The following is a 13,750-nucleotide window of genomic DNA, read 5'->3' as shown; positions in this document are numbered from 1 at the left end:
CTCTGCCGTAAGGTATGTTTTGTTCTTTGTTTTGTTTTTTTTGTTTTTTGGCATGTGAATACTTTTTATACTTTATTTTCAGCAACACAGCTAAAAAGCAGAAACAAAGATGGTTATGGGCCTGGCACAAAAAAAAAGAAATTGGTGTGTGGGATATTAATGATAATAATAATAATAATTATTATTATAGCTTAGTAAACCAGTCATCTATGATCAATGAACTGATCTCACCACAGGGAATTTTAAATTACCGTTCTATTTATTTTTTGTTGCGTTGCTAAGCTGTTAGGTCTTAATTGTTTCACTATTGTTCATGTCCTATGTGCATCTTTACTTGTTGAACTGCCTTAGCGTATATAAACCCAAAAACCGAAATATAATATATTGTAGCTTGCCAGGTTCTAGATTAGGTAGATGCCTTTGTTCATGATGAATTAACAGAACTAGCCGTTTGCACAAGCTACCGGTATGTGATTTAGTTCAAACTTACAGAAAGTGGCACTACATTTATGGCAAGATCAACAGGCATTTTCTTTACTGGCTGAAAATATACTTAGCCTGAAAAATGAAAATGAATGCAGTCACCGCATCTAAGGACTGGTAAGCTGCAAAATAAATAAATAATTTAGTTTTTGTGTTTAGGTACATTTAAGGAAGTTTTGCGGTTTTATTTTTAAATATTGCCACTAGGTGGCAGAGAGAGACTTCTGAAGCTAGTAAATATTTTAGCAGACTGTTATAGCCATAATTTAGTGTGGACCATTAGAAAGCACAATTTTCATGCGTTCCATTATTTTCTTTTTCATCATCTTTTGCTTTTCTATAAATTGCATGTAATGGAAATGTATAGGCAAAACACAGAATTAATGACCTGTTGTGTTCATTATCAAGTCATTTTAACCGAATTTTGAATAATGCTGTTTTTAAATCCTTAGGAAAGAAAAGCTACACATTCAGCACAAACACCGTACAAAAAAGGAATTGCAAACCTTACCTTAGACTTATACAAGTTACATCCTAGGGATTTTCTAGGCTGTTTGAATGTACAGGCAACGTTTTATGAAATGTACACCGTGACTTGTGATATCCAGTGCCTGGGAGCCAAGAAGGTTCTACGGTGAGTGGTTACATGATGCCAACTAGCCCTTATAGCAAAATGTAAGGAAATCTATTTAATGGACTGTGCATGGCATATAATTGGCTTTTTTTTTTTTCAGCATAGATAAGATAAATGTTATAGTATAAGGGCTTTCACACGTGTCCGCTCTGGTGTGCGTCACAGAACATGTGTTCTGTACTGAGTATTTTGTGTGGAGTTATGCCAGCCCATCAATGTTTTTTTTTATTTGGAACAGACCGGAAAATGTACCTGTACCTTTTTCCAACATAACCCGCCAAAACACATGGTAGTGGGTTAACTCATGTTAGTGTGCTGTGGTGGTGCATTGGGCTGCCATCAAACACATGTGAGTTACAGTAACGGGCACTTTATAACAACATAAGGGTGTAAAGCCATTCTGTGATGGAAAAGTAACCGATAGAGGACACCAATTTGCTGGCTGTCATGCTGACCCAGTAACGTCACAGACCTGGAACAGGTAAGCAGATACTGAATTCTGATGTCATGATCGGTTTTCTGGTCCATGTGTTTATTCCAGGTTTTTGTCTCAAAAGTACTAATGCCACAGACAGTCAGGCATCTAGTATTTTCAGAAGCGTGTTAGCCAGTACAGCCCCATTATTTCTCAGGGTACAAGTTTTCAAGAACTGTCTACTTGTTTGTTTTAAAGAACAACACTTTTAGTGTTTTATGTTTTTGGGGTCTTTTTTGAGATACAGAGATAATAAATATGTATAATACAGGGATTTTTTTTCTGCCGGGAACAATGGCAGCCCTCTCTGCTCCGACCTATCATGTAATACGTTAGCCGGTAGAGGAAGTTTTCTGCACAACTTACTACTTCTACCAGCTTCTCAATACTAGCCCTGGTGAGTCCTGCCCTCGATCAGGTCGGGTCCCAGCACTGCAGCTGCTTGTGGCGATCCAAGAGGCAGCTTGCATACCCACCTGCTGCTGCGGGGGATTCTGGCAGAGGAGAAAGGTGGGGAGGATTTTTGGCAGAGAGGAGAGGTGGGGGAGAATCTTGCAGAGAGGAGAACTTGAAAAGTGTGTGTGTGTGTTTTTGGGGGGGGAGGGTAAGCAGATAGGGGAGCTGGGGGCAAATATAGCAGAGAGGAGAGCAGGTGGGTGGAGATTTGTGCAGAGGGGAGATCTGTGCAGAGAGAACTGGGAAAGGGGGAGATTTGTGCAGAGGTGAGAGCTGCAGAAGGCAGGTTGTGCAAACTGAGAGCTGTGGAGGATGGAACAGATTGTGCAGAGATGAGAGCTGTGGGGGACACTTTGGGTGTAGATGTGAAACATGGGGGTGCAGAAGGGGGGCAGAGATAACGAGAATGAGGGTGCAGAGGTGAGTTGGGGATTGGGGTTGTACGCTGTGGTTGGAGGGGTGGGTGGGGGTTGCTAAAGTTAACTGGATAGGAGTGCAGAGCTGAGGTGTGGACAGGGGGGGGGGGGAGTGGGGGGGGGAGAGGTAATCTATGAACGAGGGTTGCAGAGGCAAGCTGTGGATGGCTACTCTGTATGCTGTTGCATATCTTTTACAGTGTATGTTGCATATTAAAGGCCTTGGGATGATACTCCTGAACGCTGTACTCTGTACAATGGATTCTGCGTTACATACTCCCAGGCCCTGCATTCTGTATGCTGGACTGCATATTACATATGCTTTATTTCTGTGCACTGGACTATTTGTTGCATATCCCTGACCCCTGCACTCTGTAGAAAGGGCTATATGTTGCATGTTTCTGAGCACAAGGGACGCTTCGCATTGCATATAAATATTGTCTCTTTTGCAGATTTTTATTATTTTTGCACTCTGTGTGATACGCACTTCTCAAAACGGCACAATACAGACTCTCGAGACCTGTGTGTTATGCATTCCTGAGTCTTGTACTTTGTGTGCTACATATTCCTGCTCCATGTGCATTGTGCGATGCACAGTTTTAAGCCTAAACTTATTACCATAATTTGTTGCCGCTGTACATCTCTACCCTAAGGAAGGCATGATTGGGGGTGGAGTTTGGGTGTGTTTGGGGCGGGAAGTTGGCATGTGGGGGGGGGGGGGGGGGTCCTTGCACCTATTCTCTGAGTGGAAAAACTCTCCAGTAATTTCACATCTATAGAAGTTAAACTAACAGGTCTTTGGTTACTTGGTAAAGACCGATCACTTTTTAAACCTAGGCACCACATTGGCCCTACAGTGGTACTATTCCAGTCATTACCAAGTCCCTAACAATTAAACAATGGCTTTAAAATGACAGCGCTAAATTCCATACAGCCAGGGAGGTTAATACATTTGCCTTCTTTGTCCCCAGTCGCCCACTCCACATTATTTTGGAAAGGTCTACATGCTCAGACCTGACCTTTTTACTACTAATATATTTTAAGACTTTTTGGGGGGGGGGGTTGTCCTACTATCTTTTGCAATCTGGTGTTCATTTTGCATTTTTGGGTCCTTTATTTCCTTTTGACATATTCTGTTATATTCTTTGTAACATTTAAAAGATAATCGCGTTCCACTCGTTTTTTATATATATATTTTATTTTTAAAAAGCTATTTTCTTGTCATTTATAGCTTTTTAAACTTGGGATGTGAGCCACTTAGATTTTATTTTTAGCCTTTTTAAACTTCTTGCCCATGGGAATATACTTTGCAGTGTAAATCACCAAAAAACTAAAGGTATATTTTAATGCCGGCCTATCGTATACCTCTCAGCGCCAAACTTGGACCTTCACCCACCTCCCAAAATTATATATATATATATATATATATATATATATATATATATATATATATATATGCACACACCTATATGATACAAATACCCACGTACATACAAAATGTTCTTCTATATGAAGATAACTGCATATATAATAATAATAATAGAACCAACACAAATCCAAATAAGATGATAACTGCTGAGTGTATTAATACCCAGCAATGTGGACAGAAATAGCAGCCGTTAAAAAAATATATAAATATATAAAAAAGGTAATACTAGCAATTCATCAATATATATCTGAGAATATTCGCATTACAACAGCGCTTTATAAAGAGTCCTTAACAGAAGCAGCAATGTACGATAAATCACTAGAAAGTTCTTAGTGTGCAGATAGGGTGTTTATAGTGATCTACTCAGCGTTGCAAGGTGATCAAAGTGCTGTCAACCTTCCTTCCACCACAAAACGGGAGTGCTTCACCACATGCGATGCGTACCCCCTAAGGGGTTAAACTCACCAGAAACTGCTGGTATAATAGGCCTTTAAGGAGTAATCCCTTCTTTTGGTATAGAAAAAATTCCTATATATCACCTTAGCGTTGCAGTCCCAAGCAGTCCTCCCAGTTTATCATAAAAATAAAACAAAATGTGCACATAGCATAATACTGTTTTATTTTTGAAAGGTTCACAAAAAACACTAAAATCCCATTTAAATAACTGCGTACATTGCAGTGTGTTCACATACATTTACTTTGAAGAATTCCCATTTCTGTTCTGTGTTCATTAATGACAATATTTCCTCCTAGTCCAAGTTTTGGAGAGCAGCCCTCGTCCTTAGAAAATTTACTCTCTTAAAGTTGTGTTTTTATCTATCCCGTATGCGTTTGTTGCTTACAGCTAAAATAAATTAAATCATGTTATGGTCACTGTTACCCAGATGTTCTTTTATATGAACATTAGTAATAAGCTCTGCATGGTTTAAGATTGACAGAGCATCATTCTTAGTTGAGGCCTCTATGAAATGTACTATAAAATGGTCTTGTAATAGGTTTATAGATTTTTGCCCATTATCGCTGTCCCAGCCCTTGCAGCACTTTCCATCTGTGCAAGGAGCTGAGTCTCCATCTCCTAATTAACACTGGGTGGCTTTAAAAAAAAAAAAACTCCAATAATTAACTTTAACCACCCCCCACCAACGATATAGTAAAATGATTATTTATATATATATATATATATATAATATACACAAGGAAGTTCATTACTACCAATTAGATGTTATCTTCAATAAAGGTAAATGGGTAACATCCGTGTGTGTATATGTATGTATAATCCCTACAATATATATAATTTTCTAAAAACAGACAAAAAAAAAGCATATCTAAAACGGTTACAATGATATCGAAAACAGTGAAACTATTTTATTTAAATGCAAAGCAATTAAATGAGAAGTAAACAAAGAGATTCCTTCATTGGGAGAACATTCCCAAGAGTAGACCTTTCCTGAAACAGCCTAATGAAGGAATAAATCAACGTCATATCTATTGTTCATGCCAAGTGGTATTCTGATGTGAAGGCTAAAGATCTGCCATACCCTCATGGTTGAGGAGTTTCTGGTGTGTGTCGCTGCCCCGAGGTGTATTTTTAACCTTTAATAAACCATAAAATGTAAAATATGACCTATTGCCACAGTGGTGATGTATATAAAGTGTTTTGACACATTTGATAATCCTTTATCTGACTCGTAAGATGCTCCGTGGTGGTGTTCGCTTATTCTAGTTCTTAGAGCCCTTGTAGTGCACCATACATATTGTAGACGGCATGATGCACATTCCACCACATATATAGCATTGGTAGTTCCACAATTGATATAATCTCATAATTTAAAGCTCTTACCTGTGGAACATGAGTGTACTACATCTGATTTATTTATTTTTAGAATGGTGCAAAGCCTACTGGTATAAACAACACAAGAATAAAAACCTGTGGTGTGTAATGTTTTTGTATAATTGGAAAATGTATGATTGGAAAATGCTTGGAGAAAAAATATTTCCCAGTGTGCTGGCTCTTCTGCTGGAAAACCTACACCCTGCTTCCAAAATAGAGCTAAGGTCTTTGTCTGTGGATAAGATAGGAAGATGGTTACATATAATGCTAGTAATCTTATTAAATTCACATGAGTACATAGTGACAAAAGTAATGGGGTGATTTTCAACTCACTTTTTTATAACAAGATTTGTTCAGAAGGGTTCCCCTGTCTCTATTATTGGCTATAACTAGGGCTCTATCTATATCCTGTTTATTATATCCATGTGCTTGCAACCGAAAGGATACCACATTGCATTCATCTGTAAAATATTCCACCGTGGAACAGTTGCGTTTGGTTTTAATAAATTCTCCCACTAGCACTGCCCGTATAGTGTGCGAGGGGTGACAGCTGGAAGCTAGCAGTAGTGAAATGCTTACACATGTCTTACAATAAGTTCTGGTATTTATATCACCTGAAGAGTTACAACCTTGCAAACTAATATCCAAAAAATGTATATTATTGCATTCGAACTCATGACTGAATTCCAATTTTGAAATTATTAGAATTAACAAAACTGACAAAAGGGATAACTTCTTCACTCGTACCTTCCCATATCAAGAGCAGGTCATCGATGTAGCGACCATACCACTTGATAATGGCCATGAAAGGGTTAGCTGATAAAAGGGGAATTTTTCCTACTACCAGCCCATATATAAATTGGCCAACGAGGGGGAAAATTTAGCTCCCATCGAAGCACCTTTGCAATGTAGATAAAAGATGTCATCAAATACAAAGAAATTGTGTTTTAATATAAAATCTGCAGTGAGGACAATGAACTCTGAATTGTAGGAACTGTAACATCCTAGATGGAATCTCAGTGCTTCTAGTGCCAATTCGTGTGTGATACAGGAGTATAGCGATTTTACATCTAAGGACATCCAGCTATAGTTGTCAAGCCATCGGATATTTTGTACATTGATCAGGACAGCTATGATGTCTTTGATGTAACCAGGTAACTCTGCATCAGAAAATATAGCAGAAGAAAGATTAACCATCTTACCCGAATGAACAGAGTCCAAATTAGTTGTCACCTATGTAGTTACTTTGTACTCCTCGTCTGTCGATGATGCTGTTTCCCCGTCGTGTTTTTCTTAGTTTTTTTGTTGATGTGCGATGTTGATGGATAGGGTTTTTTTTCATTTCTTTTTTTTTTTTACTTTTTTTAAAGACGATTTTTAGACCGACCCAACTCTTTGGAGAATACAGACGAGGTACTGCTCCAAGAAACATTTGAAAAAAAAAAAACAGACAAAAAAAAGCATATATAAAACAGTTACAATGAATGAAATCTGTCTGTTTTTAGAAAATGATCTATATATTGCACTGTGTAGGGATTATACACACACATGGATGTTACCCATTTACCTTGATTGAAGAGAACATCAGATTTTTTTGCTATAAAATTATGCAGAACCCCCAAATATTTTATATATATATATATATATATATATATATATATATATATATATATATATAATATATGTGTGTGTGTGTGTCACTTTAGAATGTGCTGTGAACAAGGTCTGCATGCCGAAACGCGCCTGTGTGTTCTTTTTATCATGGTCAACAAGGAGATGCCGAAGGTCTCCAAAGATGAATGGCGCCTGCGCCATGAGTCCAGGTTCAAGCCCCACTATCCAAGTGGACATAGAGGCAGAATAAAAAATAGCCGAGCGAAGCGAGGCCATGCCCGAAGCGTGGCAAGCGAATCGAGCCCACGAGGGGTCCTGTTACTATGTGCTACTGTATGTCCAATTGGATGGTGGGGCTTGCACCTGGACTCATGGCGGAGGCGCCGTTCATCTTTGGAGACCTTCGGCATCTCCTTGTCCTCTGTACTGCGCAAGAGCAGTACAGGGTGGACACTATCCAATGGGAGACAGTATTTGACATATCACCGGCACCACTGGAAATTCAGTCTTCGGAGACTTTCGGAGTCTCCTTCTCCTCCGTGCAGCGCAATCACTGTGCCTGCGCAGTACGGGGTGGACACTATCCGATGGCTGGACAGTTTTTGACAGAACACCGGCTTCTATGTACATTTTATGGTTATCTAGATAACATGAATAAATAAGATGCGCTGTGTCCAAGTGTCCATGCGCTGCACCTGTGCAGTACGGGGGATAAGGAGAAGCCGAACATCTACAAAGATAAACGGCGCCTGCGCACGGAGTCCAGGTTCAAGCCCCACCATCCAAGTGGACCGAGGGAAGCAAGGCTGTGCCCAAAGCGTGGCGAGCGAAGCGAGCCCACGAGGGGCCCTGTTACTATGGGCAACCCTGTGTCCACTTGGATGGTGGGGCTTCAACCTGGACTCAGTGCGCAGGCGCCGTTCTTCTTCGATGTTGTTTGGCTTCTCCTTGCCCCCCGTACTGAGCAAGCAATGCGCCTGCACAGTACGGCCTGGACACTATTCAATAGGTATACACTTTGTGTCAGAACACCGGCACAGAAGGATGTTGTGTTGCTAGCTCCGATCCAATGTGTTTCCTCTTAGGAGACTTTGACTTTGTCTGTGCAGCTTTCCCAGCATCTTCAATTTATTAAATGCTGAACTACATGCAATTGAAGAGACTTCATTATCCCAGTCTTTTAAAATATTGCATGCTTAGTTCACATTTGCAGTCCTATATTACACGGCATACTCCATGCATTTCAAATAAATCGGCTTGGAGCTGGGGAGGAATGTTGATGTGTGCTGCCTCTAGAGTACTACAGTTCTCACTATCTATATACTGTGCTGTGATGTAATGTCTACAACTTCCATTGATCCCAGAGGAAGGGCATGAATGAGTGAAGAGTCAAGTAAAGTGGCCCATTCCAAAATTTCCATATTTTTTTCTGAACCAGCACTGCTGCTTGCCCAGCCTTCCAGCCCCCCCCCCCCGAGTATAGTAAAATCATCCTCAACTTATACAAGTCTTGATTTACACTAAGAAGCAGCTGTTGTGCAAAGCGCAGCTGTTGTGTGCCCAGTTGTGTACAAGAAGAGACCGACTGCACCTGCCAGCATATCCTGCTTTCAGCCTCCTTGTCTGGCGGTCTCATTACTCAACTGAGAGTTACAGCAGAACACAAACACACACTAATGCTGCAAAAACTAGCCAAGTGAAGTTGTTTATTTCCATGTGTTATTCATGACTGGTTTTAGCAGTGCAGCTCAAAGATCTTTTTTTGTAACTGTTCTAGTTTGTGTTTACAAAACCTAGAGATCAAAAGTTTAAGAACCATTCTTCCAGTTTTTATTGAAGCAGTTCAAGATTTATGAATACCCTGAATTGGTACAAGGGTAAGCAGCGGCTAGAGCTTAGAAGAAAAAAGTTACCTTATTTTTCAGTAACCTAAATTATTTGAGAAACTTTGTGACCTCTAAAAGTTTAGGTCGTTCCTTTAGAGAACGTGCAAAAATAAAAAGCCAGGGAGCCAGTGAATATAGTTTACTACACCGTTAAAAAGGCATGTTTTGAGTTCCAAAAGCTACAAGTTTTTTAATTTCCTGTCTACTTCAATTGCTTTGAGTCGCTGGGAAACACAAATGATCCTACGCAATCTACAGACCCAGAAACCTGTGCAGTGACTTGTTTTTTTTGGTTTAGATGCACTTTAAAGTGTAGCTAAACCCAAAATAAAAAAAACATAATATAATGCAACTTGCCCGTCCTTGGATGTCCTTGGATGTCCTGGCTGCATTCATTTTCACTGTTTAGACTAAGGACATTTTCAGTGGTACAGAAAATAGCTGTTGCTCGTGCCAGAAATGCAGTGCCATAGTCCCTTCCTGTAAGCAAGTGCAAAGATCTTTATCTTTATTGTATAAACTACTACTCCAATCAATCCACCATGCAATGGAGACGAACAAAGGCAGATTTGTTTGAAATCCAGATTGAGTGACAGTCATGGATGCCCCTTAAATACAATGGAGAAAAGAGTGTAGACAAGAAGTGTGTTCTACACAGGATTATCAGGTGAAAATGTAATTGAAATGAACATAGGCAGACCTGTCTGAAGTCCAGCCTCTGACAGCCATGGCTGCTTTCATAGATACAGTTGGGAGTTAGCATAACCATTCATAGACAGACAAGTCTAATGCAGCCAATATATCTTAAGAACTAGTAATCTGCAGTATATAAAAAATTTGTTTTTGGGTTTCCGATATGCTTAAAGTGGTTGTAAACTCTTACAACTGTAAACTCTTACAGACCACTTTAACCTACAGGTAAGGCTTACCTGTAAGTACAAGAAATATCTCCATAACCTACACGGTTTAGATGTTTTCCTAAAAACGGACAACGGCGCAGGCTCACTGAGCATGCCGATAGTGAAGGCGATCATGCCGTCACTGACGGCTCCCGCCCGCATGCACCAGAGTGACGTCATCGCTGCTCCGGCCAGTCACAGCGCCGGTGCAGCGATACCCGGAAGTCACTCCGGGTTTTATGGTGGTGACAGAGGAGGTGAAGGTGCAAGAGGGTCACTTTGGGGGCTTCGATCTCAGGTAAGTAATTCATAGTGTTATGCCTTTGTCCTGCAGGGTGATTTATTTTTATTTATTTTTTTCAGGTTTATTTCCTCTTTAAGACAGGTCAAAAACAGGCCTGCCCCACAAAGTGTAACAGGCAGAGAGCCATCTGTCTACCCTTGCTTAAATTATAAGGACCCATTGTAGTTCTTTCCCTGACTTCTCCAGTGTAAGAAAGCAACACAAGCTTGGTAAAACCTTAATCCCACTTTTCTCCATATAAAATTAGATTGTGCTAGTTTTACTGGGATTTTTAATCATGTATCATTATGTAATAAATATGCACTACTGGTGCTTTTAAGATTTTGCTGTTGCAATCTGGGTAAAGCCTACACCGGACCATATGATTTTGGTGTAAATAAATGTAGCAGTACATAAGTAGGCCCCAGAACTTTCCTCATATGACATTTTGGCATGATACAATTACTATCACTGTTTTTTGCCACAATAGCATTTTTTATCCTTGGTGGTATAATGTTTCCTGGAATTTTATGGTTCAGAATAAGGTTTTGTGCTAGTTTGAGGTTTAGTGGTGGTGATGAGGTAAGGATCACTAGGAGGCTGGTACCTTTTCAGGTTTAATAGATTTTTTTTTTTTCTGCCTAAAAGTTTTCATAACAGAAATTTGTCTACCTAAATTTCCAGTGCCCTAACTCTTACCAATATAAGGATTCTGCAAAAGGTTTCCACGCTTTTTAACTCTATTAAATATAAAGAAGTGTAGGAACTTTTTTAAGACCCCTCATAAGCAAGTCTTCTAAAATAATGCTCCAGACCCACATCTCTAGTAGATGCATTTGGTTTTAGGCCACAGTTGTTCAAGAGCACAGAAATGTCTGAGATTTCTACTGTTGTCAGTTTGCCAGGGATATAATGGTTGGGGCCTGATTCTGCGTGTGGTTAGAGGAGCAAATGCATCTAGTGATGATGAGCGTGAACTGTTGTAGACAGAGTTGGTCAGGACAGGACAGGGGATAGATGGTCATATAGGTGGTCAGTAGCAGAATAGAGAAGAGAAGGGTTTAAGTGGCGAAGGTTCCTACTAGTAATTGTTTGCTGCTTGGAGGGATGGGCGGTTGGAGGCAAGGATACAGTGACACTAAGCCCTTGTACACACGGTCGGAGATTCCGACAACCAAATCCGTCGGATTTTGTCCAAAACTGTTGTATACACACGGTCAGACAAAGTTGTTGGAAAATCCGGCGTGATGACGTTATTTCGTTACGGCGGGACTATGTTCACGCTAGTAGCCAATAGCTTTGGTGTAGGTGTAGCTTTGGTGTAGGAATTTGATCTGAGCATGTGTGGCACTTTGTCCGATCGGAATTCTCTACACATGATCGTAGTATTTCCGATCGGAGCGGTTTGTCGGAAAATATTTCCGGCAAGTTGGAAAAGTTGGTCCGACGGATATTCCGACGGAAACAGTCCAATGCAGACCACACGCAGTCGGAATATCTGACAAAACACTCCGATCGGACACAATCCGACTGTGTGTACAAGGGCTCATGAGGTTGTGATCAGAGAGAGGAAATGGGGTGTTGGTGAGGTTTCCAGGGTTGCAGAGTTTGGAGAATACAAGATCAAGGGTATTACCATTGTAGTGAGTTGAAGTATGTGTCCATTGGGTTAGGTCAAAAGCTGAGGTTAATTCGAGAAGTTGAGCTGTTAACATTGGCAGGAATGTTGAAGTCACCAAGAATGATAATGGGTATTTCAGAGGAGAGAAAGTAGGGTAGCCAGGCAGCAAAGTCATTGTATAATATGTTTTATATATCTATATATATATATATATATAATCTGTGAGGATTGAGAAAACTCTTAAAAAAACAAAACAAAAAAAACACTGTGGATTGCTCAGAGTGGGGAGGAGAGCTGCTTTTTCCCTATTGAGGCTATATACAGTTGTGCTCATAAGTTTACCTACCCTGGCAGAATTTATGATTTCTTGGCCATTTTTCAGAGAATATGAATGATAACACAAAAACTTTTCTTTCACTCATGGTTAGTGTTTGGCTGATGCCATTTATTATCAATCAACTGTGTTTACTCTTTTTTTTTTTTTTGTTAATCATAATGGCAACAGAAACTACCCAAATGACCCTGATCAAAAATGTACATACCCCAATTCTTAATACTGTGTATTTCCCCCTTTAACATCAATGACAGCTTGAAGTTTTTTGGGGTATATGTGAATAAGGCTCTTTATCTTCTCAGATGGTAAAGTTGCCCATTCCTCTTGGAAAGCCTCCAGTTCCTGTAAATTCTTGGGCTGCCTTGCATGAACTGCACGTTTGAGATCTCCCTAGAGTGGCTCAATGAGATTAGGGTCAGGAGACTGTCAGAGAGGTTACCTTGTTGGACGTTGTGCTGGCTGCTCTGGTGCATGCCTCTGTGGGAGCTGGTGTGCATGTTTCTGTGGGCGCCGGTGTGTGCACTGGTGTGCGGGTGTGTGCATCGACATTCGCAACATTTGGCACCACCTATTTAGGTTTGCTGTGCACTCTGCTCTGTGCTGCCTGATCATCAGCTCCCTGTGTCCTTGCTTCTGTTACCTGTTCCTGTGTTCCTGATCTCCTGACGACCTGGCTTGCTACTTGGATACCCATGGCTTTTGCTTGCACGTGACCTTGGCCTGTTTGACTCTGCTTCTGCCTGCTCCTTTTGTACCTCACTGCTCGCGTGTTGCCAAACCCTGCTTGTGCTCAGACCCGTCTGCTCTGCTCCTGCTCTGAACCTGTTACCTGTTTTCCAGCTTACTAGCCTGCTGCTTGAAGATTATCTACCTTACAGCATCTGGATCCTCATCCCCACGCTCTAATGCCATTCCATACTCCTGTGCCTTCTGTTTATTCTACCAGGGGCCGCGAGACGGACACGTAAGGGACACCACCCTCTGCCCAAGCGGACTCACCAGTCTGGTAAGTAGCAGTCTGACAGAGACTGAGATGACCACTCCATAACCTTCACTTAATTCTGCTGTAGCCAATGACAGGTCGACTTGGCCTTGTATTTTGGATCATTGTCATGTTGGACTGTCCAAGTACGTCTCATGCGCAGCTTCCTGGCTGATGAATGCAAATGTTCCTCTAGTATTTTTTGATAACATACTGCATCTTGCCAACAATTTTGACCAAATTTCCTGTGCTTTTGTAGCTCACACATCCCCAAAACATCAACGACCCACCTCCGTACCTTTCTTCATTGGCCTTGTTTACTCCAAATGTAGCATTTATGGTTGTAGCCAAAATGCTCAATTTTGGTCTCATCACTCCAAATGACTTTGTGCCAGAAAGTTTGAGGC

At 40.7% G+C, this 13,750-nt stretch overlaps 1 protein-coding gene across 1 annotated transcript in view; it reads left to right on the top strand.

Annotated features, from left to right (window-relative positions):
* The window catches only part of CIDEA (cell death inducing DFFA like effector a), a 62,178-nt gene that overhangs the window by 31,024 nt on the left and 17,404 nt on the right, over positions 1-13,750 (top strand). Inside the window, exon 4 of the mRNA XM_077492423.1 lies at positions 936-1,117. Within this exon, the coding sequence (XP_077348549.1) occupies positions 936-1,117 (182 nt within the window). The remainder of the gene's footprint in view (positions 1-935; positions 1,118-13,750) is intronic.

This window comes from Lithobates pipiens, unplaced genomic scaffold, assembly GCF_037356315.1.
Source record: "Lithobates pipiens isolate NorthernLeopardFrog02 unplaced genomic scaffold, aLitPip1_a1.2 Scaffold_19, whole genome shotgun sequence".
Classification (NCBI taxonomy): Eukaryota; Metazoa; Chordata; class Amphibia; order Anura; family Ranidae; genus Lithobates; species Lithobates pipiens.
Note: the sequence above shows the minus strand (reverse complement) of the source record. Positions and strands in the feature narration are given on the sequence as shown.